Source organism: Sebastes umbrosus, chromosome 22 (assembly GCF_015220745.1).
Source record: "Sebastes umbrosus isolate fSebUmb1 chromosome 22, fSebUmb1.pri, whole genome shotgun sequence".
Lineage (NCBI taxonomy): Eukaryota > Metazoa > Chordata > Actinopteri > Perciformes > Sebastidae > Sebastes > Sebastes umbrosus.
The window spans coordinates 11,265,139-11,292,017 of record NC_051290.1 but is presented as its reverse complement, the minus strand read 5'-3'; the positions used below and the strand labels follow the sequence as shown (position 1 = coordinate 11,292,017).

The 26,879-nt window shown below is 38.6% G+C and overlaps 4 protein-coding genes across 13 annotated transcripts in view; 3 read left to right on the top strand and 1 right to left on the bottom strand.

Annotated features, from left to right (window-relative positions):
* arhgef11 (Rho guanine nucleotide exchange factor (GEF) 11) overlaps window positions 1–2,042 on the bottom strand; it is a 29,780-nt gene extending 27,738 nt beyond the window's left edge. For 8 of the 9 annotated variants that reach the window (XM_037758155.1, XM_037758161.1, XM_037758163.1 and 5 more), the window contains exons 1-2: window positions 1,674–2,042; window positions 555–806 (exon numbers count right to left, since the gene is read on the bottom strand). In XM_037758155.1, coding sequence (XP_037614083.1) covers window positions 555–589 — 35 coding nt within the window. In that variant the 5' untranslated portion in view covers window positions 590–806; window positions 1,674–2,042. The remainder of the gene's footprint in view (window positions 1–554; window positions 807–1,673) is intronic. The other variant, XM_037758156.1, reaches the window with a different exon arrangement.
* Window positions 2,043–7,093: 5,051 nt separating this feature from the next.
* LOC119481380 (myeloid-associated differentiation marker homolog) lies at window positions 7,094–13,418 on the top strand. Of its 2 annotated transcripts, none has more exons than XM_037758239.1 (2): window positions 7,094–7,244; window positions 10,957–13,418. In XM_037758239.1, the coding sequence occupies exon 2, from the start codon at window positions 11,086–11,088 to the stop codon at window positions 11,932–11,934; it is 849 nt and encodes a 282-aa protein (XP_037614167.1). In that variant the 5' UTR covers window positions 7,094–7,244; window positions 10,957–11,085; the 3' UTR covers window positions 11,935–13,418. The 2 variants fall into 2 exon arrangements, with proteins under 2 accessions (XP_037614167.1, XP_037614168.1); XM_037758240.1 differs by lacking the exon at window positions 7,094–7,244 and adding an exon at window positions 7,256–7,366.
* A 2,207-nt stretch (window positions 13,419–15,625) lies between these two features.
* On the top strand, window positions 15,626–16,859 carry LOC119481394 (GTPase IMAP family member 9-like). Its single transcript, XM_037758262.1, has 2 exons — window positions 15,626–15,915; window positions 16,279–16,859. The coding sequence occupies exons 1-2, from the start codon at window positions 15,909–15,911 to the stop codon at window positions 16,842–16,844; spliced, it is 573 nt and encodes a 190-aa protein (XP_037614190.1). The 5' UTR covers window positions 15,626–15,908; the 3' UTR covers window positions 16,845–16,859.
* Window positions 16,860–20,529: 3,670 nt separating this feature from the next.
* Window positions 20,530–25,574, top strand: LOC119481378 (GTPase IMAP family member 7-like). Its single transcript, XM_037758237.1, has 3 exons — window positions 20,530–20,782; window positions 21,070–21,944; window positions 25,518–25,574. Exons 1-3 carry the CDS (start codon window positions 20,776–20,778, stop codon window positions 25,524–25,526), a joined length of 891 nt encoding a protein of 296 aa, XP_037614165.1. The 5' UTR covers window positions 20,530–20,775; the 3' UTR covers window positions 25,527–25,574.
* Window positions 25,575–26,879: the final 1,305 nt, after the last annotated feature.

Here is a 26,879-nt window from a genome sequence, read left to right as displayed (position 1 = left end):
ACCGGACATTTTACAAGAAAAATGACAGTCAACATGTGCAGAGCGCTGACTCTGATCTTTACTGTTGGGTGGCGCTTTTGCTGCGGGGCTCCGCTGCGAGGGTCTACCTGGCGCCGCTGCTCCGTGCACACCTTATGGTTCCCTTATGGCATTGAGATTAAACATGAAATATTGCCAAATAGGTGCGTTTGCTTTTCGCTTCGACAACAAATCCTCTGCCTCCTGCTCCTACTACTCTGAGCAGATGGACCAGGTGCATTCAAGGTCAGTATGTAGTGTCCGTCCGCTGACTATCGATTGATAACATGCCGCTGATACGCCAAAATGAACAAAATGGGTCAATTATTTTTATTTATTACTTAAAGGCTACATGCCTCTGTTTTTTTGTAATGGTCAAATGTTTTTAATAAAAGAGTATGTGTTGAATTACATGGGATTTATTGTTGTCGTTTGTTTTTTTTACTGTGGTATCGAGAATTGTGGAAATTCACTGGTATTGGTATCGACTACTAGATTTTCTGGTACCGTGACATCCCTGGGTGTGAGGCTCGTACCTGTCCAGTGTAGAGGAGGGCTGGCGGAGACTCATGTCTGCAGCCTTTGTGACACTCCTCTGGCTTCCTGGTGCGGTGGGGTGGGGGATCAACACTGTCACTGGGCCTCTTTTATCATCATCCCCATCATCATCATCATCTTCAGTTTTCCAGTCCACACAATGGGGCTCTCTGTTGTGTGCTTTTGATCAGATCTTCAAGCTACTGTGGAGGCTGGTTCAGATCAGACAGAGTGCTCCTCATGTTCCCATACTTAAAAAAAAAAAGAAAATGCTGCAACACTCAAATCTCCTCAGTATCCCATTAGTGGTTAAAAACACATACTACAAGAAAGTTGGTGGCTTGATGCAGTGGGATAAAGGACAGTCTGCTCCTCTTCAAAAAGGTCATCAATCATGAATGAATGGGCTGATATGTCTCAGTATGCTTCCAGGTGGCCTTTTTTGGTGTCTTGTGTGTGTCCAGCTAATTCTTGTGCAAGATAAGCTCAAAGAAAACTGCTTTAATATGCAACCAAGATAACACCAAAAGCATCACCTATGATTGCAATGGAGCAACACCTTTTGCAATGAAAGCACCCAAAAACCTTACTTCAGGTGGACTCCCATGCCTTTTCTGGTGTCTGTGTCCAGCTAATTCTTGTGCAAGATAAGCTCAAAGAAGACTGCTTTAATATGCAACCAAGATAACAGCTAAAGCATCACCTATGATTGCAATGGAGCAACACCTTTGCAAGGACAGCACCAAAACCTTACTTGTTTACATGTGTGTGTCCTTTTCAACAGCTGTGCACAACTTAAATACTCCCATAAACACTTCCTTTAAGGTTATCTCAGTCATATGCTATAAGTATAAAGACAACAGCACTCTAAACACTCCTCCAAAGCTAGATGTAATGTAAAATATACATTATAGCACACTGTAAACAACAAGCAACCCAGATGCTAACAGTTAGCTTACTAGCCAACTAAGCTAGCTAATTAGCAGATTACCCGGCATGCATTAACTAGTTGGGCTTATAAAAAACACCGTGCAAGATGAGAGTTAAAGGTGCTTTTTGAGTTATCTAAGTAGCTGAATATGTTGTGATAACGACCATCTGAAGCTAGGGGTAGCTACCTGAAGTTAGCTCTACCGGATAGGCTGGTTTCAAGCCGCGGCATCGCGTTGGTTGCCAGGCCGACCGGAAGCGACGTGTGTTCGGCTTCCAGCTGCGCCAACGAGTCGGTCCCTTTTTCTTTGGAGGGTAGATGGCTAACCAGCTATTTCTGCAAGCATGACTCCTTTTATCCACAAAAACAAGTCACAGTGGTGGTAATATCCGGATTTTCTTCTCTCTTGTGGTCTGCCAGAAGACTCAGAAGTTGCATATAATGTATTGTCCTTTTATAAATCCCCAGTTCTTGATATATAATGATCTCTTGCTGTGTTTGTTATCCTGCTGTCTTGACTGGCTGCTGATCCACCACCATGTTCTCAAAGATCACCCTGTCTGGCTGGACTGTGGTACTGCAGGTGGTGTAGCTGCAGTAAACTGGAATGAAAAAAATATATTTATCCTTAGTATTTAATACTCTTATCATCATGGGAGTGGGCATATATGCTGAGTTATACAAATGCATGCATATATTTATTATTATAAATTAATTAACAAACACAAAACAATGACAAATATTGTCCAGAAACCCTCACAGGTACTGCATTTAGCATAACAAATATGCTCAAAACATAACACACATAACTTATTTAGGTTTAGGCAACAAAACTACAACTTCTTAGGTTTAGGCAACACAACTATAACCTTTTTACGTTTAGACAACTAAACTACAACTTCTTTAGGTTTAGGCAAAAAAATCGACAACTTCTTAGGTTTAGGCAACAAAACTATAACTTTTTTACGTTTAGGCAACAAAACTACAACTTCTTTAGGTTTAGGCAACAAATCTACAACTTCTTAGGTTTAGGCAACACAACTATAACCTTTTTACGTTTAGACAACTAAACTACAACTTCTTTAGGTTTAGGCAAAAAAATCGACAACTTCTTAAGTTTAGGCAACAAAAAGATGACAAATATTTTCCAGAAACCCTCACAGGTACTGCGTTTAGCATAAAAAATATGCTCAGAACATAAGACAGATAACTTCTTTAGCTTTAGGCAACAACACTACAACTTCTTTAGGTTTAGACAAAAACTCTACAACTTCTTAGGTTTAGGCAACAAAAAGATGAGAAATATTGTCCAGAAACCCTCACAGGTACTGCATTTAGCATAAAAAATATGCTCAAAACATAACACACATAACTTCTTTAGGTTTAGGCATCAAAACTACAACTTCTTTAGGTTTAGGCAACGAAACTACAACTTCTTTAGGTTTAGGCAACAAAACTATATTTATTTTACATTTAGGCAACAAAACTACAACTTCTTTAGGTTTAGACAAAACCTCTACAACTTCTTAGGTTTAGGCAACAAAAAGATGACAAATATTGTCCAGAAACCCTCACAGGTACTGTGTTTAGCATAAAAAATATGCTCAGAACATAACACACATAACTTCTTTAGGTTTAGGCAACAAAACTACAACTTCTTAGGTTTAGGCAACAAAACTACAACTTCTTTAGGTATAGGCAACACATCTACAACTTCTTAGGTTTAGGCAACAAAACTACAACTTCTTTAGGTTTAGGCAACTAAACTATATATTTTTTACGTTTAGGCAACAAAACTACAACTTCTTTAGGTTTAGACAAAAACTCTACAACTTCTTAGGTTTAGGCAACAAAAAGATGACAAATATTGTCCAGAAACCCTCACAGGTACTTCCTTTAGCATAAAAAATATGCTCAAAACATAACACACATAACTTCTTTAGGTTTAGGCAACAAAACTACAACTTCTTAAGTTTAGGCCAAAAATCTGGTACTGCATTTAGCATAATGTATATTCTAGGGCTGTCAATCGATTAAAATATTTAATCGTGATTAATTGCATGATTGTCCATAGTTAATCGCGATTTATCGTAAATGAATCGCACATTTTGTATCTGTTCAAAATGTACCTTAAAGGGAGATTTGTCAAGTATTTAATACTCTTATCAACATGGGAGTGGGCATATATGCTGAGTTATGCAAATGCATGTATATATTTATTATTATAAATCAATAAACAAACACAAAACAATGACAAATATTGTCCAGAAACCCTCACAGGTACTGCATTTAACATAAGATAAGATAAGATAAGATAAGATAGAACTTTATTAATCTCGAAGGAAATTCTTGTGCCAGATATTGCTCAAAAATACAACAAAATTACAACAAGTTCAAGTGTATAAAATAAAAAAAGTACTATTTCTAGCACCAGTGCCCAATAGAATAACAATTAAGTAAGATACATTTAGTAAAATGAGTAAATAAGATAAGATAAGTAAAATAAAAAGGTAAAGTAAGCTAAAAAACAGAAAAATAAGTAATATTGCACATGTTGGACATTAATATTGCACACAATGAACAGTGATATTGCACATGATGTGTCTGCAAGCATGACTCCTTTTACCCCCAAAGCAAGTCACAGTGGTAATATCCAGATTTGCCTCTCTCTCTCTCTCTCTCTCTCTTGTGGTCTGCCAGAAGAGTCAGACGTTGCATATGTGTATTGCCCTTTTTAAACCCCCAGTTCTTGGTAATAATGATCTCTTGCTGTGTTTATTATCCTACTGTCTTGACTGGCTGCTGATCCACCACCATGTTCTCAAAGATCATACAGAGCAAAACAGCCCCCTGTCTGGGTGGACTGTGGTACTGCAGGCAGTTTGGCTGAAGTAAACTGGAATGAAAAAAAAAAATTATCCTAAAAACTAACATTATACGAAATATAAGCAACAAAATGTGTTTTTAAAAGATAAAGTTCTGCAGGTTTTATTTAGAGGAAATGTAAAAGTTTAAACTTTCTTTCAGTCTTTGTTTTTTAATTTGACCAAATAGGGTATATTGCATGAATTATTCAGACTATATAAAGACTCCAGGAAACCCTGCTGATGTTTTGCATCAAATACTACTACTACTGTTAAAATATAATATTGTTTATGTACTTTTCATATTATGTAAGTCTTATTCCCATAGACCAGTGGTTCTCAACCAGGGGTCCCCAGAAAAGTGTGGAATAGTTTAATTTCAATATTTAATTCACTATAGAATAAGCCCATTGTGAGTAAGAGGTAGTAACAGGTAATCTGAAAAAAATCATGTGCCTCTAGTGTCCTCTGGTGTCTTCCGGTGCTCTTAATGGCATCTGCAGGATTTCACAGACCGGAGGAAAACAACCAATCAGAGCCGAGCTGGAGCCTTGCCATCACTGAGCAGCTGTCAATCACTCATGAACTCCGATCAAACGGTCAAACTAGGCAGCGCTGATCAAATATGAATCGATATTCTGTTACTGTAATGCCTATTTCTCACCTCAAATGTTTTCAGAAACATCTTGTGCAGCTGGCTCCGTTGAATGAACAGCCAATAGGAACACTCTCTCTCTCTGAAATGACTTGTGATTGGCTAAAGTCTCCAGTCACAGGGTACATTTTTTAAAGCCTGAAAACAGAGCGATGAGGAGGCGCAGAAGTCTAGTTTTCTTTCAGAACACTTGCATTATGATATGCTGAAAGTTTATTATGGAATTTTTGCCCAATGACGGCAAAAAATATTCAGCCTACTGCAGCTTTAATCACTTTAGGACTCAAACCTCTTATACAGCTCTTTTTCAGCTGCAGATCTCAGATGATAGTACAAAAAACAACTCTTCTTTAACACAAGCTTTAATCCGTTATGTTTAACTTTCTGGTGAAATCTGTGAGTTGCTAGTCATGCTTGGTCACCCAGATCCACTACTGAGAGAGATGTTGGTTAATACCTGAGTTAAATGAGAGCACATTCTGAGAGATGTGTTTGTGTGGTGTGGGTGTAGCTCATGTCCTTGCTGCTGACAGGAAACCAGACTTTGGTTTGCTTTTTTTTACCGCTTCGGTTTAATAGCATGCATACCATGCATACCTAAGAGTTGGTTCTCACTCTTAATATTGTTAAACCATCCTGGGTGCTACTGTATATCACTGTATATTGCTTATAGTTGATACACTGGCTTGAGATGAGGGAATATGAACAGAAAAAAAGCTTCTTAAAACTACAAACCTGACATAATTATGCACTCTTTCATACCCTCTTTTAACAGAATACACACATAACAGCATTATAATGAAACCAGAGGAGATACTTTTGCGCTTAAGGGTAAAATAGACATTATAACAGGCACATTAAAGAGCTTTTCCGTCCCAAATAGCGGACATACCGCGCCCTGCAGCGCTGGTGCCATTGTAATCAGCGCTTTGTCGATTGAATTACAATATGCTGAAAGGTTATCATGGAAATGTTTGCCCAATGATACCAAAAATATTCTGCCTACTGCAGGTTTAATAGACAATACTTAGTGAATGTAACTTTAATGCAACAGTTGTTTTCTGCAAACTCCTTGCAGAAATATGAGAAAAGCATTGCAATTAATTCACAACTACACCTAAGAAGAAAAAAACAATACAGTCGGCTACTCCTCTTCTGAGGCCTATATACAAGCAGATGTGGAGACACCAAATGCGTTCAGTATCCCAGAGTGATGGGCATTTAACACACACTCACGGCTATTTTCCTTCTTCTACACTGTAAACAATTGCTGTTAATTTACAGCAGGATTTCAACAGTATTAACCCTCGTATTGCTAAAAACAGTGCTTTACTGTTAATACAAAAGAAAACCTGTTAAATTACGCTCATATGCTGTTTTTTAACTGAACTATAATGCATTCTTAAAAAACAGCACTTTACTGCTGATCAACTGTCTAAAGTATCATCAGTAACAGTTTCATGCAGTATTTTTTTAATTCTGAGACCTGATCTGCACATGTGAGGCTTGTACATTGTACATGATTGTAAAATCAGTGAATTAGCTTTATTGTTCTTCACATGTTGTTATGGTTTGTATTCTGTGCTTGTAGCCAGCTATAGACATACATTTTGGGAAAAGTGGCGACATAGCCTTATTCCTAACAAGTGCCTTTAATTGTATTTAGTGTGACTATTCCTATGTCTGTAACCTGCTAAGTCTATCCATCTAGGAAAAAAATAATGTGTATTAAAATATATGTAAAAAATAAATAGTGCATTAAAACAAATCAGTAAGATAATGTAAAAGAAAGGTGAAAAACAGCTATATAATGTATCTTTAAACAGTAAAATAATGTGAAATTAATAAAAAAAAAAATAGTTCAAACTGTATTTTTCATTAACAGTACAAAGCTGTACATTTCAGCTACAGTATAATAATGTTAATTTTACAGTAACATAAAGGCAAACCCTGCTGCCAGTTCTTTACTGTTATTTTACTGGGGAATTCTTTACAGTGTATATATATAACTGACGCAATATGAATCACTTGAGAAGAGGAATTGCGATGACCTTACAGAGGCCTGGAGAGGGTTTCAACACTTTACCAAATATGGTCCTCGCTGGGCGTGGGATCATTCTGCTGCGAGCTGGAGGAGGAGAGCATGCAGGAGATGCGTCTTCAACTACGCGCGTTGCTACAGGAACTTTAAGCTTTAAGACAAAACAAAAACAATATGAAACTCCGAGCAAAGAAAACGGTAAGTTCAAATTTTCAAACTTATGTTGTTGTTTTTTTTTGTTCTCAGAGAGTTTATGTAAAAGTTAGCAGCGTTTATCTTGGTCTATTTTTGGAACAGCGACAAAAGAGCTGCAGGGCGCGGTATGTGTCCGCTATTTGGGACGGAAAAGCTCTTTAATGTGCCTGTTATAATGTCTATTTTACCCTTAAGAACAAAAGTATCTCCTCTGGTTTCATTATAATGCTGTTATGTGTGTATTCTGTTAAAAGAGTATTTAAAAGAATGCATAATGTCAGTTTTGTAGTTTTAAGAAGCTTTTTTTCTGTTCATATTCCCTCATCTCAAGCCAGTGTATCATCTATAAGCAATATACATTGATATACAGTAGCACCCAGGATGGTTTAACTATATTAAGAATGAGAACCAACTCTGCATGCTATCAACTCAAAGAGGTAAAAAAAAAGCAGACCAAAGTCTGGTTTCCTGTCAGCAGTGAGGCATGAGCTAAACACACACCACACAACCACATCTCTCAGAATGTGCTCTAATTTATCTCAGGTATTAACCAACATCTCTCTCAATAGTGAATCTGGGTGACCAAGCATGACTAACAACTCACAGATTTCACCAGAAAGTTAAACATAACGGATTAAAGCTTGTGTTAAAGAAGAGTTTTTTGTTGGTACTATGTATAAGTGAAAAAGAGCTGTATATCAGGCTTAATTCCTAAAGTGATTAAAGCTGCAGTAGGCAGAATGTTTTTGGCATGATTGGGCAAAAATGTCCATAATAACCTTTCAGCGTATTGTAATTCAAGTGTTCTGAGAGAAAGCTAGACTTCTGCACCTCCTCATGGCTCTGTTGTCAGGCTTTAAAAAATCACAGGTCATTCCAGAGAGAGAGCGTTCCTATTGGCTGTGCTCCGGCTGGTGGGCGGTGCTTGGTATTTCCTCAACTGATCTCAACATGGCTGCCGGGTCACAAACGTTCTCATTTTGCAGCTAAACCTTACACTACAAGATGTTTCTGAAAACATTTTAGGCGACAAATAAGCATTACAGTAACATAATATTGATTCATATTTGATCAGCGCTGCCTAGTTTGAACGTTTGATCGGAATTCGCGAGTGATTGACAGCTGCTCCTTCGGTCTGTGAAGTCCTGCAGATGCCATTAGGAGCAACGGAGGACACAGAGGCACATGATATTTTTCAGATGACCATTCTCATGCACTACTGTCAGGATATAGTGACCGATATATACAAATATATTTTTTTAAATCATATTTGCTCCAGTTCTACGTACTGCAGCTGTAAGTGCTCATTTGATTTGTGTTGCTATCGTCTTCCTGCATACGTGCCATTAGCTCTGCAGAGCTGCTTCCTGTGTATGCCTCTCATTACCGAGAACAGGAAGCTTAGCATTGGAGTTAATGGCTAAAAGACAAATTAGATTAGCAATTTTCAGGGTTTGCATTGGCCGAATAAAGGAGTGTTTTTCTCCAGAAATAATGCACATCCTTGGACCTGTAGAGTAGCAGTCATGTCTTATTGGCATCTACATCTACAGCACAAGAGACCATTATAAGTTCGTCAGACACTAGATATTTAAAATGCAGCAATTCTGCATGTTTGGACAGGGGGCATGGAACAAAAGGTACTTTGCCTTCACTTCTAGGGCTCTCCCAAATACCATTTTTTGGGCTTCGAAGCTGAGAGAAATGCGTTCGCAGGCTGACATGTTCTTCTGTCTGTCTCCATCTCCCTCATTTCAGTGCCCAGGACAGTGCCTCACTACAGTACACACAATAAAACAGCGATATCTGTCTGAGAATAACTGATAACAGTTCATGTTGAATATGAATAATGAATAATATTGTGGGATTATTTACTTTATACTTTATTATTACATAGTTATATATAATAAAATAAGATTTTTTAAAAACAAAGCATTTGAATACTGATTTGGAGGTGTATTTCCATGGCAATGGTCAAAGCTTCGAAGCATTTGGGTCAGCCCTATACACACTTCAATATATTCTGTGAAAGCAAACATAATTGGTACCATGTGTAAGAAAAAGCCAACTCCTCCTCCTGAGTTTTCCCTTATTTCACCATATCTTATAAATACCTGGGAATTTAGAGCAGTAACGTTTCTAAACAGCATTTGGAACAAAACATAAAATGTGTTTCTTATATGGGAACATGTTTCTGTCTCAAGGACGGGAAAATTATTGTACAGTCATCCATCATGTGTGCATATGGAGATATCCTTTATCCTCATGCTGCTCGCTCTACAGTAAAACAACCTGATGCAGTTTATTATTGTGTTACAGGAGATACATATCATACTCCTCACTAGCCACAAGAAGAGAACTACATTTTATATATATATATATATATATATTTATTTATAAAGATCTCCTGCAAAAGCTGTCTCAGTATATCACTTCTCAAATTTAAAACCATTGTTTACCAGAGCAGATCTTAGGCATGTTTAACTTTAGTTACCACCAAGTTGAATCTAATTAAATATGTGATTATTATATACATATTATATGTGTGAATATGTGATTGTGCTCTTGTTATGTCTGGTTATATCTGGGTTTTTTTTGTATTCGACTATTATTTGTTCTTTTTATCTGCTGATGTCTCTTGCAAAAGAGATCTCGATCTCAATGGAATTACCTAATTAAATTAGGTTATACGTTTGTTTCAAGGGTCTATAGGGGGTCATATCTTGTATATTATAAAGCTCTCTGTGGCAAAAACCTTCACTAAAACCAACAACAGTTTGGACACTAGAGGGCACCAGTATCACACTGTTTTGTACTCTCTGGAGTTAGAAATGTACAACTTGTACTTCCGTTTTAGACTTGAGGGACTTTCCAACTCCCTCAAGTTTAAGCAGACACACTTCCACTTCCTGTATACCTACCCTGCACAGGTCACAGCTTGAACAGGTTCCTCACACATTCCTCAGTCTTTACACAGCTTTAGTTTGAGCCTAGACATGTCAGTCAGGGATGCACAACTTATTAATTATTACATTAGCAGCTTTAATGTTTTCTCACCATGACATTGCAGTTTTGTTTGTAATCTTCTCAATATGTTAGGCTTTAATTAGCCTACAGACAAACAAGGCTGTTGAGAACATAAAGCAAAATATGTGGAATCAATATATCATGTTTTTGACAGAAAATAAACTGCAATTGAGACTGTACAACTGAGCATTTCTTCTTTATGGGCTGTTCAGATTTAAAGGATGCACCATTAAGTTACGGCTACAGCATTAATAAGAGAGCAATATGAGTTGAAATCTTGTTGAACAAACTGCAGCAAAAGTGCCCTCTTGGATGCCCATATGGTAGATAAAACATGTGAAAGTGCCCTCTAGGGTGCCCTAGATTGTGTTAAAGCACCATAAGGTGCCCTTAAATGAAGAAAACATGATAAACTGCCCTCTAGGGTGCCCTTCCAGTAGAGAAAGTGCAATGAAGTGCCCTCTAGGGTGGCCTTGAAATGGAGAAAACATGGTGCCCTACCGCTTGCAGCCCTTTACATTTTTTTCGCCCCTGCCCCTCAGACATCCTGAGTCCGCCACTGCATCAAACAATGTTTGTATTTCACTGATATACTGTACAGTATTACTATTTTGCATCTACATATGTCAAAATCAAACTTTGCTTCTGCTTATTCTGATTCCTCTCTTCTTTTATTGTCTTTCTGCAGAATATGTGACAAACATCGACAGAGAGTGTGAAAAGCAGCCAGCACAAGATCTCACATTAAAGACTGACCTTAACCCTCACTGGTCTACAGAAGCCACTTTCAACTCCTGACTGATTGTGACATCCCATCATGCCACTGATCGTGTTACCCACCTCCAGGCTGCTATGGGTGCGCGTAGCTGCCCTGCTGTTCACCTGCGTGGCGTTCAGCGTCGCAGCACATGGAGCCCGTCTATACGGAGGCATGGCTGACTGGTGCATCTTCTGCTGGGCGTTCAGCTTCACCTGCACCTTGCTGGTCCTGCTGGTGGAGATGTTCGGCCTCCAGACCCGAGCCCCAGTGTCCTGGTCAAACTTCCCCATCACTATCGCCTGCTACGCCTCCCTCCTCTGCCTCTCCGCCTCCATCATCTTCCCACTTTTTTTCCTCAAGGACCAGCAGTTCTATGGCGACATTCGCGGCTATCGCATCGCCTCCACTGTCTTCTCCTGCCTGGCAGCGGTAGCCTACATGGGGGAGGTGAGCCTGACCAAAGCGAGGCCAGGAGAGGTGGCGGGTTACATGGCTACAGCTCCAGGCCTGTTGAAGGTGTGCCAGACATTCGTGGCCTGTATTATCTTCATCCTGGTCAGCGACCCTGTGTCGTATGACCGCCATCCGGCTCTCAAGTGGTGCATGGCCGTGTACTGCATCTGCTTCATCCTCTCCATGGCTGTGGTGGTGCTGTGTGTGGCCGAGTTAACCGGCTGTCTGCCCATCCCCTTCTCCAAGTTCCTGTCAGCTTACGGGCTCCTGGCAGTCATCATGTACTTGACGGCTACCATCATCTGGCCAGTGTTCCAGTTTGACAAACAGTACCATGGTGGAAGCCGAGCGTCGTCAAAACTGATCGCGGTGGCAGTGCTCACTGCCCTCAACTTCCTGCTTTACCTCGCTGACCTGGCCTACACGGCCAGACTGGTGTTTGTCACCGTCTGAGAGGAAATGAGATGAAGGAGGGAGACATATTGAGTGTTCAAGAACAGAAATAAAGGAGCTGAGAGCTTGAGTGGCTTTGCAGAAAAATGTAGCTGTTGTTGAATTTCTGACAAAAAAAACGTTTCCCTTTTGGTGTCTCGTTGTAAAATGCTGAAATGAGATTTCCTGTTGATACGAGGAAAAAGTCCCAATCTCACTTACAGTGTGTATGTACATGTTTTTATACCATGGTCTGGGTGAATACTCGATTCTGATTGGCTTCAGGGTGTCCATTAATTCCTGATAACGTACGCCTACTAAGTAGTTCCAGTTAAACTGTCTGTTCACCGTTCTAAATTAATGCGCTGGCTACAAAAAAATCACTCAAAACTGAGTGTAACATTAGTCCTTCAGTGCAAGAAGTAAGTTGCTCTACATAAGCACTCATCTCGCATCCCATTCGCTATTCAACTCGCTCTTTAAGGTTGCGGCCGACAGTACATGTCGTCTTATTTGTATGTGAAACTTCTCGTATTGATTTGGGGACAATGTCACGGCTGGCTAGCTATTCTTGTTGTTAAGCATACTGTCAAGTTATATTTACTGTTTTTCAACCGTACCCAATGTTATTGACTTTGAATCTTGCTAGCGTAACGTTCTCTCCTAGCAAACGACTAGAAATATCTCCCATTGCCAAGTCGTATAGCTAAGGTTTGTCCTATTTACTGGAGTAATGAACAACGTTTCCATTGCATAAGAACCTTTTGGGACGGTAATGATTTTTCCAGGTATTAGCAAACCCTGCCAGAGGAACGGGAGTTATGGCTTGTGAGAAACTTAACATTTTGGTTGCAAAATAATTCATATAAATTAATGGTCTTCATTTTTTTTTCTTTGGCGAGTGACCATGGTATAAGCGGGATAATGCCCCTTCGAGGTGTCCATAATCAGGAATTAATGGCCTTCACGTCGTCCATTAATTCCTGATAATGGACACCTCGTCGGGCATTATTCCTTACATATATGGCCAGACAACTGCAATGACAGCATTTTTAATGTGAACTGACCGTTGCTTAACATAAGTATAATGTGAACAATGTAAAAGTGGGATTTTACATGATGATGTGACAAAAACAAAGTCATCTGTTAATGCTGATTAAAATCCAATGAAGTCAACACACTGGAACAGCAGAGGAGACAATTTTTTAAGGGAGAAGAAATGTATTTACTGTATCTGAGACACACAAGCTCTCTGGTTGCTGATTGGGAAGCCTCTTGTGGAATCAATCGGTGCTTTCTTCACATCCTAACAAAGATTTTGTTCAATATATGATGTTAAATATATAGATTTAGGTCTTATCTTTTGTCAATAAGGGTTTGGAAAAATAATACTTCAGCTGTCCTTCTGTCTTGATAACAAAGTATCAGTATTGAAACATGTGAAAGAATGTAATTTGAGCAAATAAAGTTTTTAGTTTACCCAATAAATATATTATTTTAAAGCATGAAACTGGAATGTGGCATTTGCTGTGATTGTGATTACACTATCTGTTGTGGGTTTCATAATGCGGTGACAAAGACAGTTGCAACATGCCTTTGCTTACCTCTTATCCTTTAAAAGTATCACCACAAAGAGAGTAGGTATTCTGAATCACGTGTTTTGGCCTTGCTATACTTAACATGGATGCCAAAATGTTTTTGTTCAAGATTGTGAATAGTATATGAATTGTGAGATTTTTAAACTCAAAACTCATATCTAAATTATCCAGAGAATATTCCGTTCACGTACAGATGAAACAACCACTTATTGTCAACATGTGAATGGTGTCAGGAAAATGTTATTAAGTCGGAGCTTTGCTTGTTTTGGCAAAGAGAGTTGGATTTATTTACAGCATAAGCTAAAACAGCTGAACCGTGAAGCAGCTAAACCATCAAGATTAAACGGGTGTGTCGAGGTAAAAGAAAACAAAAACAAAAAAACTAGTAATACAGGAAGATACAGGAAGATACAGGTAGCATAATCACATACACTGGCAGTCGAGTCACTCTAGCTAATAGGATCTCCACAGTAACTTCACTTTGACAACATGGATGTTAAGTTAATTTTTGTTATTTCTGTTAGGACTGAACATTGCACATTAAAGTGGCAATTTCAGTCTTGGTTGACTTGAGTTGAAACAATGTGCTTAAGCTGCATTCACACAAGCGGCACAGCAACAGGCTACAGGTCATTTTCAATGGAAGAATGTGACATGAAACTACAAACTGATACCCGATACTCATCGCTGTTCCACCCTGTTCCGCTCCATATAAAAAAATGCAGTTAGCCAGTTCCCAGTGCTATTTAATGATGTTACTACTACAACGAGCGCTTGAGCAACACTTCGACAGAGACTCGCCGACAATGTAGCTTGCCATGCTTGGCCGTTTTGTTGCTTTTGTCACTCGTAGTGTGAACATAGTAGCAGTCTGGAGTCTTTTTGTTGATACATGACCTTCAAGTTTTCAGAATTGTGCGCACAGTTCCATTTTTTGTTTGTATACAACGGAGAAAAACTGTAATACCGTAATGATCTTCATTTTTTTTTTCTTTGGCAAGTGACCATGGTATAAGCGGGATAATGCCCTTCGAGGTGTCCATAATCAGGAATTAATGGCCTTCACGTCGTTCATTAATTCCTGATAATGGACACCTCGTCGGGCATTATTCCTTACATATATGCCCAGATATCTGCAATGACAGCGTTTCTAATGTGAACCGACCGTTGCTTAACATAAGTATAATGTGAACAATGTAAAAGTGGGATTTTACATGATGATGTGACAAAAACAAAGTCGTCTGTTAATGCTGATAAAATCCAGTGAAGTCAACACACTGGAACAACAGAGGAGACGTTTTTTAAGGGAGAAGAAATGTATTTACTGTATCTAAGACACACAAGCTCTCTGGTTGCTGATTGGGAAGCCTCTTGTGGAATCAATGGGTGCTCTCATCGCAACCTAACAAAGATTTGTTCAATATCTGTCTTATTACCTTTTGTTAATAACAAGGTTTTTCGTACTTCAAAAAAACTTACTTCAGCTGTCCTTCTGTCTTGATAAAGTATCAGTATTGAAACATGTAAATGAATGTAATCTGAGCAAATCAAGTTTTTAACCAATAAATACTTTATTTTATCTGCAGCTAAAAAGAGCTGTATTTCTAACTCGCAGGCTTCATTCCTAAAGTGCTCATTTGATTTGTGTTGCTAGTTTGGGTTCCTGCAGACGTTCCATGAGCTCTTTAGAGCTCTGTAGTGCTCATGGAACGTCTGCAGGAACCCAAACAACCTTATGCAGTTTATTATTGTGCTTTAGACAGAGGAACTTTCCAACTTCCTCAAGTTCAAGCACACAAACTTCCACTTCCCGTATACCTACACTGCACAGGTCACAGCCATGCAAATAAATAACTAATAAATATTTGATTTTACAGTTTTTCTCAATCGCTTTGGCTCATTTTCTGAAACAGTCTTAACATTCTCTAAACTGTAAGTGCAGTTGTCACAACTGTTTGATGGGACATCACAACTCTATTGCATGTCTGCAAAAGGTAGTAACTCAGCCAAAACACTTTCATGCTTCAAAACCTAGTTATTGTGTCAGTAAATAGGCCAATGCCGCCAAAATGAAAAGTTGTTTTGTCATCGTGTGAGCCGTACTGGTCAAAATGTTAAGATGTTTTTTTACCATGGCAATCAACCCTGGAAATGTTTCTGATATACAAATCTCTGTTTTGTTCTGCTTTTGTGTTTAGACTGACTGCGTACTGTACAATACAACATTTTTTCTCTAGCTGAATGCATGTGAGGCATGTGATAGAGCTACTGCCGAAACAGGCGTGTCAAGGAAAAAAAAAACGTCTATAAAAGAAGATACAAGAAACACATTCATATACAGTACACTCTGGTAGACTTATCACTCTAACTAACCGTCACTCCACAGTGAATTCAATTATGGCCGGTAAGTTGATTTTTTTTCAGTTATTCTGTCCGGACTGAACACTGGACAAGATGCAGAAATTTAAAAAATAGCTGTTTTGTTTTAAATATATTTTTTTACAGTGTGCAGGTGTTACACTAAGATGGCTTTTTCACATTTCTGGACAGTGATTGGTACTGTAACAAGAGATTAGATACATAATATGTTCTTGATGCTCGTTGGCCACTTTTTATTTACTAAACTTCATTCTCTTATTATGATAATGCAGTTATTTTATAAGTAAAGTACTAACTGCTTTCCCTTTTCATTGTGACTTTTGAAGAATTAAGATTAGCTCATGTGTATCTTACATGAAAATAACCAAAATACATTATTCTTTTTCAGTGTCAAACACAACGAGAATTGTCATGTTGGGGAAAACTGGAACTGGTAAAAGCAGCCTGGCTAACACCATATTTGGAGAGAAACTGTTCACGATCGGCCACACTCTAAACTCTGAAACAAGAGAATGTCAAGCAGAAACCAAATCCGTCAATGGAAGAAGCATCACTTTGATCGACACTCCTGGTTACTTTGACACAGATAGATCTGAGGAGGAGCTGAAGCCTGAGATAGTGAGGTGTATCACAGAGTGCGCTCCTGGGCCTCATGCTTTTCTTATTGTGCTTAAAGTGGAGAAATTCACAGTGCAGGAGCAGGCTGTCATCACAGAAATAAACCAAACCTTTTCTGAAGAAGTCTTCAAATATGCAACAGTTGTCTTCACTCATGGTGACCAGCTCCCTGAAGGACAGAAAATTGAGGATTTTGTTCACAAGAATAAGTTAACAAATGATCTGGTGAAGAAATGCGGAGGCCGCTACCATGTCATTGATAATAAATACTGGAAGAACAACCAGCAGGATAAACACAGGACCAACCAGTTCCAGGTGGACTACTCAAGTCAATAGACAAGACATTGGAAGCAAACAAAGGAAGATACTACACCAATGAGATGCTACACACAGTAGGGGATAAAATACAACAAGAGAAGGAGCTCATTAGACAGTCATCAGAAAACATGTCAGAGGAAGAGATCAGAGAGCTGGCTAAAGACAGAGTATCTAAGGATTGTTTGATCAAACTGGCAGGTACTACGACAGGTGTATTGTTGGGAGCTCTTTTTGGTGTAGTATTTTTTGTTGGAAAAGTTGTCACAGTTTTAAAGAAATCTCTGTAACAGCCAGGATAAGCCTCAACCAATATAGCAGCAGCAGGAGGGGTTATAGGAGGAGCAGCAGCAGCAGCAGCAGCAGCAGCAGGAGAGGTAATTGGAGTAACAGCAACAGGAATAACATTAGGAATAACAGCAGGAACAGCAATAGGCATAGCTGCAGGGGTTTGTCCTGCTGCAGGAGCAGTGACAGGAGGTTTAATAGGATACGATGCAGCTAAGGGAGCAAACACACCTCAGGAAGCAGCAAAGAGGGCAGCAAAGGCTGTCATGGATGAAGCACTGTCTCCCTTTAAAGCACTTTGAAAAGCCAAAGATAAAACAGAGTCAAAACCGTTATTGAGCTCTGACTCTTAAAGAAGGGGGAAATAATTGATCATTAAAGTCATATCTCTCTGTAGAGTGCATGAAAAACTTGTCCAAATCAATCTTTAACCATTGAGCTTATAATTTTAATTCATATTCTACATATGGAATAGGTTGTACTTCTTTTCTGAGCTTCAAACTACAGAGTTAATATTGTACATACATATCTGTTTTATGATCCATACTAGTAACCTGTTTTGGCACTGCATATATTTTGGATTTGCACCTTATTGTTATTGTATATTTGCAGTCTTTCCTAATTTGTGCTACAACTGCTGCAGAGCAAATTCCCTCGGTTACAAAAAAGTACTATCTTACAGTACCTTGTCTTATCTTAACCATCTTATCTTAAGTGTCTGATGTGTTGTTTAGTGCATGTACTGTCAACTGTAGCCACAAGCCACAAATATAAAATCTTTTTAACATCTTTCATAGATAAGATCTTTAAAAATGTTTTAATCAAACAAATGTACATTGTTGGCTGTATTTCTGTCTCTGTTGAAACATTGCTCGCTGTTTCCTGTTGCAAAAGCTAACCAGGAGATGTCTCTTAAAGTATGTACAACATCATTTTGTTAGACATAAGTTGTGGTTCTTTGTGGATTGCAATGTATCACCAAGACAAATATGAACAATGAATAAATTGAAACCTATGAAGAAATGTTATTTACGAAAAATAAGTGTTTACTTATAACACCCCCACCACACACACACACAGAAATGTTTTTTACTCTTCACTGATTCTCTTCTTACGACGGAGTGTTAGGGCCACATTGAGGAAAAGAAATAAATCTGAGATTTCAAGAATAAAGTCATAATATTACAAAAATGAAGTCACAGGTTTACGAGAAAAAAGTCGTAATATTATGAGAATGAATGTATAAGTTTACGAGAAAAAAGTCGTAGTATGAGAATAAAGTCATAATATTATAAATGTGAACAATGTAAAAGTGGGATTTTACATGATGATGTGACAAAAACAAAGTCATCTGTTAATGCTGATTAAAATCCAATGAAGTCAACACACTGGAACAGCAGAGGAGATGTTTTTTTAAGGGAGAAGAAATGTATTTACTGTATCTGAGACACACAAGCTCTCTGGTTGCTGATGAGGAATCCTCTTGTGGAATGGGTGCTTTCTTCACATCCTAACAAAGATTTTGTTCAATATATGATGTTTAATATATAGATTTATGTCTTATCTTTTGTCAATAAGGGTTTGGAAAAATAATACTTCAGCTGTCCTTTTGTCTTGATAACAAAGTATCAGGATTGAAACATGTGAAACAATGTAATTTGAGCAAATAGAGTTTTTAATTTACCCAATAAATATATTATTTTAAAGCATGTGATGGAATGTGCTTTGATTGTGGTTACACTATGTGTTGAGACTTTCAGAATGCAGTGATAAAGACAGTTGCAACATGCCTTTGTTGCTCCCTCTATCACTTTGTATTCAGTAAGGACATGAAATACAAGTAATAAAGTAAAAATAAAAGCATCACCACACATGCAGATAAGAGAGAAGACATTCTGAATCATAGGTTTTGACCCTTAGGAAGCCAAATAATTTGCAGAATTTCTTCCATCGTCTTTTATTATTAACAATTATATCTGCAGTAAAGCTTTGAGCCACATGGAGGAGTCTGAATGTTAATATTGTTCTGATAATTGTAGCCTACTTAAAGGCTCGCAAACATTCTGTTTGTTTTACTGCCTAAATGCATTCATTTGGTCTCATTTATAAAGTATTTCACATGTGTAGGCTATGTGTTTTCAATAACACATTCGTAAAAGAAAGTTGTGATTTATCAAAGGTATATCTCCTTGGTACATGGGGCGCCTGCTCTACCAGGTGAGCTACCGGCATACTACCGGGTCACACTTCTCCCGCATTTCTCCCGATTTGTGGCAAATGTTCACACCTTTTTTTCCTTTTCGTTATCTCAACCTGTTTCTGGCACTGTACAGCGTGTATAAGCCCTGCTGTTTCCACCCGGACGGCAATAGAGCTACACCAAATGTCTTTTACTGGCGGAGGAGAGGTGCTCGCAACACCATGGCATGGTTTGAGCTGCGCTTGCCGCACACGACTGCATCACTGCAAAGTCGTTGTGGTGTGCCGCAAACCATTGTGGGTTTTAGAGGGCAGTGGTGCTGTTGTCACATTGTGTCTGAAAGGGCCTTCAATGAGTGAGAGAAGAAGAGAGAAATGAACAGTACTAAGATAAAGAAATACTCAAGCAGGGTCAAAAAATAAATGAATGAATGAAAACTGATGAATATCAGTTTATACCAGAGATTCACATAAGTTCACGCCAGAGGGGTGAATTATTCCGTTTTCTATTTGGAGAATTAAAAGTAAAATTAAAAGTAGGCCTTTTAACAATAAATGCTGTTGCAGTGTACTTATTATGTTGTTATTTTAATTCTTTAAAAGTCACCAGAATGCAGGAAACAAACTCTCCAAAACTCAAATTTTTCTGTGAGAAAACCCCCCCAGACTCCTCTTTGTTTTGAAATCCTTGCTATTTTTGAGGTCTCAAGGTTGGCAAGCATGGCTACCGGGGTGCCCCAACAGAGCTATTTTTAAACTCAAAACTCATATCTAAATTATCCAGAGAATGTTCCCTTCACATACAGATGATGTCTTTGTTTGGCAAAGAGAGGTGGATTTATTCTATTTTTCTAAAATTCACTGCAAGAGCAGCAGCAGCAGCTGGTTAGTATTAGGAACAGTTAGACATAGCTTCTTTGTGGTTAGATCAGATTTGATTGTTAGCGGCAACATGAGCAAACAGTCCCTAAATTGTCATCAGACTTTGATTCAAATATTGCTACGTTTCGTTTGGTGCAGTAGTACATGACATCACCCTTTTCCGATGAAGCCCTGCCCAGATGTGTGTTCATCAAGGAACACGTAACTTTATTTTTCACAACCCAGGTCTCAGTAGCTGGACTAATTGGAAAAAGTTTATGTAATTTTACAGCTGAACTATTTATTGTTTGACTGAGTGGAATATTTGTGTATATTTAGTGTTTGAACTGAATTAATACTTTATTTTGTATCATTCAAAGAGAGGGAACCACATCGAGGACTGGGAGGAGGGCAGAAATTGTTCGTGAAGTTTCTGAGGAATGTGGTAGAGCTACTGCTGAATACGTCAAGGTTAAACAGGCTTGTCAAGGCAAAAAATGTCTCTCTATATATAAAAGAAAGATACAGGAAATATATTCACATACATGGGCAATCTTGCCACTCTGACTAATAGTCGCTCCACAGTTACTTCACTTTTGACAAAATGGACGGTGAGTTAATTTCTTTCAGTTATTTCTGTCGAGACTGAACATTATTTTGCAAGATGCAGAAATTTAAATAATAGCTGTGTTTTGTTTTAAATACGTTTTTACAGTGCGCGGGTGTTACACTTAAATGGCTGTCTCTTTTTCCATCTTTATTTCATAACTGGTTTCCTTTTTTATTGTGACTTTTGACCAATTAGGATATTTATTGTAATTTAGCCCATGTGTATCTCATATGAAAACTGCCAAAAGACAAATGTACAGTGTTATTGATAGACATTATTCTCTTTCAGTGTCAAACACAACGAGAATTGTCATCTTGGGAAAAACTGGATCTGGAAAAAGCAGCCTGGCTAACACCATATTTGGAGAGAAACTGTTCAGGATCGGCCACACTCTAAACTCTGAAACAAGAGAATGTCGAGCAGAAACCAAATCCGTCAATGGAAGAAGCATCACATTGATCGACACTCCTGGTTTCTTCGACACAGACAAATCTGAGGAGGAGCTGAAGCCTGTGATGGTGAAGTGCATCACAGAGTGCGCTCCTGGGCCTCATGCTTTTCTCATTGTGCTCAAAGTGGAGAAATTCACCAAGCAGGAGCAGGCTGTCATCACAGAACTAAACCAATGCTTTTCTGAAGAAGTCTTCAAATATGCAACAGTTGTCTTCACTCATGGTGACCAGCTTGATGAAGGACAGACAATTGAGGATTTTGTTCACCAGAATAAGTTAACGAGTGAGCTGGTGAATAAGTGCGGAGGCCGCTGCCACGTTGTTGATAATAAATACTGGAAGAACAACCAGCAGGATGAATACAGGAACAACCAGTTCCAGGTGGAGCAGCTACTTAAAACAATAGACAAGACATTGGAAGCAAACGAAGGAAGATACTACACCAACGAGATGCTACAAACAGTGGAGAAAGAAATACAACAAGAGGAAGCGCGCATTAGACAGTCATCAGGACACATGTCAGAGAAAGAGATCAGAGAGCAGGCTAAAGACAGAGTATCTAAGGATCTTTTGATCAAACTGGCAGGTATTACGACAGGTGCATTGTCGGGAGCTCTTTGTGGTGTAGGATTGATGGTTGTAAAAGTTGTCACAGTTTTAAAGAAATCTCTGTCAGAGCCAGGACAAGCCTCAACCAAAATAGCAGCAGTAGTAGGGGCAATAGGAGGAACAGCAGCAGCATTAGGATCAACAGCGGCAGCAGTTGGAGCAACAATAGGTGTAGTAGTTGCAGCAGCATTTGTTGCTGTGGGAGCGTTGAAAGGAGCTGTCACAGGATACGATGCAGCTGAGGCAGCAGACTCACCTCAGGAAGCAGCAAAGGGGGCAGCAGAGGCTGTCAAGAAGGAAGCCCTGTCTGCCGTTAAAGCACTTGATATTGAAGCCAATGATAAAACAGAGTCAAAACCTTTATTGAGCCCTGACTCTTAAAGAAGGGGGAAAGAATTGATCATTAAAGTCATATCTCTCTGTAGAGTGCATGAAAATCTTGTCCTAATCAATCTTTAACCATTGAGCTTATAATTTTAATTCATATACTACATATGGAATAGGTTGTACTTCTTTTCTGAGTTTCAAACTACAGAGTTGATATTGTACATACATATCTGTTTTATGATCCATACTAGTAACCTGTTTTGGCACTGTATATATTTTGGATTTGCACCTTATTGTTATTGTATATTTGCAGTCTTTCCTAATTTGTGCTACAACTGCTGCAGAGCAAATTCCCTCGGTTACAAAAAAGTACTATCTTACAGTACCTTGTCTTATCTTAACCACTGAGTGTCTGATGTGTTGTTTAGTGCATGTACTGTCAACTGTAGCCACAAGCCACACATATAAAATCGTTTTAATATCTTTCATTGATAAGATCTTTAAAAATGTTTTAATCAAACAAATGTACATTGGTGGCTGTATTTCTGTCTCTGTTGAAACATTGCTCGCTGTTTCCTGTTGCAAAAGCGAACCAGGAGATGTCACTTAATGTATGTACAACATCATTTTGTTAGACATAAGTTGTGGTTCTTTGTGGATTGAAATGTATCAAGACAAATATGAATGATGAATAAATTGAAATATGAAGAAATGTTATTTGAGAAAAAAAGTTTTTACTTAACACCCCCACCACGCACTAATGCGCGCACGCACGCACGCACGCACGCACGCACGCACACACATACACACACACAGTTACAGCAAGTAAGAGTGAAACTAAAATAAAAACAGTCAGAGCACAGGAGAAAAGACACAGAGGAAAGAAATGTTTTTTAATCTTCACTGATTTCTCTTCTTCCTACGGAGTATTAGGGCCACATTGAGGAAAAAAAATAAATCTGAGATTTCGAGAATAAAGTCATAATATTACGAAAATAAAGTCATAAGTTTAAGAGAAAAAAGTCGTTGTAATATGAGAATAAATTCATAATATCATAAAGTAGTAATTTTACGTGTTATTTTAAAGGGGAAATAGAGCAGCGTGCTGCCTGTGTGAAAATGAGGAGCATTCACGTCGTCCATTAATTCCTGATATTTGACAACTTGTTGGGCATTATTCCTTACATATATGCCCAGATATCTGCAATGACAGCATTTTTATTGTGAACTGACCGTTGCTTAACGTTGCTTAACGTTGCTTAACGTTGCGTAACGTTGCGTAAGTATAATGTGAACAATGTAAAAGTGGGAAGTCAACACACTGGAACAGCAGAGGAGACGTTTTTTTAAGGGAAAAGAAATGAAATACATTCTATCATTTATATTTGTAAAGGTCTCCAGAGCAGATCTCAGGCCTGTTTAGCTTGAGTAGCCTACTTCCGTTTTAGACTGAGGGACTTTCCAACTTCCTCAAGTTTAAGCAGTCAACCATCCACTTCCCGTATATCTACACTGCACAGGTCACAGCCAGGCCAATAAATAACCAATAAATATTTTATTTTACAATTTTTCTCATTCGCTTTGACTCATTTTTCGAAACAGTCTTAACATTCTCTAAACTGTAAGTGCAGTTGTCACAACTGTTTGATGGGACATCACAACTCTATTGCATGTCTGCAAAAGGTAGTAACTCAGCCAAAACACTTCATTCATGCTTCAAAACCTAGTTGTTGTGTCAGTAAATAGGCCAATGCCACCAAAATGAAAAGTTGTTTTGTTATCATGTGAGCCGTATTGGTCAACATGTTTAGATGTTTTTCACCATGGCAGTAAACCATGGAAATGTTTCTGATATACAAATCTCTGTGGTTTGCTCCACTTTTTTGTTTACACTGACTGCTTACTATAGTATACAAGATTCTAGTTTCTATTCTAGTTTCCTCTAGCTGAATGCATATGAGGCAGGTGATAGAGCTACTGACGAAACTTCCAGAGGTTAACAGGTGTGTCAAGGAAAGAAAAACTGTCGATAAAAGAAGATACAGGAAATGCATTCATATACACTCTGGTAGTCTTATCACTCTGACTAACTGTCACTCCACAGTGAATTCACCTATGGCCGGTAAGTTAATTTTTTTCAGTTATTCTGTCCGGACTGAACACTGGACAAGATGCAGAAATTTAAATAATAGCTGTTTTGTTTTAAATAATTGTTTTTACAGTGTGCAGGTGTTACACTAAGATGGCTTTTTCATATTGCTGGATAATGATTGGTACTGTTACAAGAGATTAAATACATAATATGTTCTTGATGCTCGTGAGCCACTCTTTATTTATACTTCATTCTATTATTATGATAATGCAGCTATTTTATAAGTAAAGTACTAACTGCTTTCCCTTTTCATTGTGACTTTTGAACAATTAAGATTAGCTCATGTGTATCTTACATGAAAATAACCAAAATACATTATTCTCTTTCAGTGTCAAACACAACGAGAATTGTCATCTTGGGGAAAACTGAAACTGGGAAAAGCTGCCTGGCTAACACTATATTTGTAGAGAAACTGTTCACGATTGGGCACACTCTAAACTCTGAAACAAGAGAATGTCGAGCAGAAACCAAATCCGTCAATGGAAGAAGCATCACTTTGATTGACACTCCTGGTTTCTTCAACACAGATAGACCTGAGGAGGAGATTAAGCGTGACATAGTGAGGTGTATCACAGAGTGCGCTCCTGGGCCTCATGCTTTTCTCATTGTGCTTAAAGTGGAGAAATTCACAGAGCAGGAGCAGGCTGTCATCACAGAAATAAACCAATACTTTTCTGAAGAAGTCTTCAAATATGCAACAGTTGTCTTCACTCATGGTGACCAGCTCGATGAAGGGAAGACAATTGAGGATTTTGTTCACCAGAATAAGTTAACGAGTGAGCTGGTGAATAAGTGTGGAGGCCGCTGCCACGTTGTTGATAATAAATACTGGAAGAACAACCAGCAGGATGAATACAGGAACAACCAGTTCCAGGTGGAGCGGCTACTCAAGTCAATAGACAAGACATTGGAAGCAAACAAAGGAAGCTACTACACCAATGAGATGCTACAAACAGTGGAGGAAGAAATACAACAAGAGAAGGAGCTCATTAGACAGTCATCAGAAAACATGTCAGAAGAAGAGATCAGAGAGCAGGCTAAAGACAGAGTATCTAAGGATCTTTTGATCAAACTGGCAGGTATTACGACAGGTGCATTGTTGGGAGTTCTTTGTGGTGTAGGATTGATGGTTGTAAAAGTTGTCACAGTTTTAAAGAAATCTCTGTCAGAGCCAGGACAAGCCTTAACCAAAATAGCAGCAGTAGGAGGGGCAATAGGAGGAACAGCAGCAGCATTAGGATTAACAGCAGCAGCAATAACAGCAGCAGCAATAAAGCTACACCAAATGTCTTTTACCGGCGGAGGAGAGGTGCTCGCAACACCACAGCACGGTTTGAGCTACGCTCGCCGGTCACTTCACATACAGATGATGTCTTGGTTTGGCAAAGAGAGGTGGATTTATTCTATTTTTCTAAAATTCACTGCAAGAGCAGCAGCAGTAGCTGGTTAGTATTAGGAACAGTTAGACATAGCTTCTTTGTGATTTGATCAGATTTGATTGTTAGCGGCAACATGAGCAAACAGTCCCTTAACTGTCATCAGACTTTGATTCAAATATTGCTTAAGTGTCGTTTGGTGCAGTAGTACATGACATCACCCTTTTCCGATGAAGCCCTGCCCAGATTTGTGTTCATGTAGGAACACGTAACTTTATTTTTGTCACACCCAGGTGCTCTCTTAAACCCAAGTGACCCCCAGGTCTCAGTAGTTGGACTAATTGGAAAAAAGTTCATCTAAATTTACAGCTGAACTATTTATTGTTTGACTGAGTGGAATATTTGTTTATATTTAGTGTTTGAACAGACAGTTTCTGCTGTAGAATTAAGACTTTATTTTGTATCATTCAAAGAGAGGGAACCACATCGAGGATTGGGAGGAGGGCAGAAATTGTGGTAGAGCTACTGCTGAAACCGTCAAGTTCAAACAGGCTTGTCAAGGCAATAAAATATGTCTCTCTATATATAAAGGAAGATACAGGAAATACACACGTAGGCAAAATTGTTGGTACCCTTCCGTTAAAGAGAGAAAACCCCACAATGGTCACTGAAATAACTTGAAACTGACAAAAGTAATAATAAATAAAAATTCACTGAAAATTAACTAATGAAAATCAGATATTGTTTCTGAATTGTGGTTCAACAGAATCATTTTAAAAAACAAACTAATGAAACTGGCCTGGACAAAAATGATGGTACCCCTAGAAAAGATGTAAAATAATGTGACCATAGGGACATATTAAACTAAGGTGTGTCCTGTAAATAGCATCACAGGTATCTTCAAACTTGTAATCAGTCAGTCTGCCTATTTAAAGGGTGAAAAGTAGTCACTGTGCTGTTTGGCATCATGGTGTGTACCACACTGAACATGGACCACAGAAAGCTAAGGAGTGAGTTGTCTCAGGAGATCAGAAAGAACATTATAGACCTTCATGTTAAAGGTAAAGGCTATAAGACCATCTCCAAGCAGCTTGATGTTCCTGTGACTACAGCTGCTCATATTATTCAGAAGTTTAAGGTCCACGGGACTGTAGCCAACCTCCCTGGACGTAGCCGCAAGAG

Coding starts and splice junctions, on each gene's coding strand:
- LOC119481380 (XM_037758239.1), top strand. CDS start 11,086: ATGCCACTGATCGTGTTACCCACCTCCAGGCTGCTATGGGTGCGCGTA.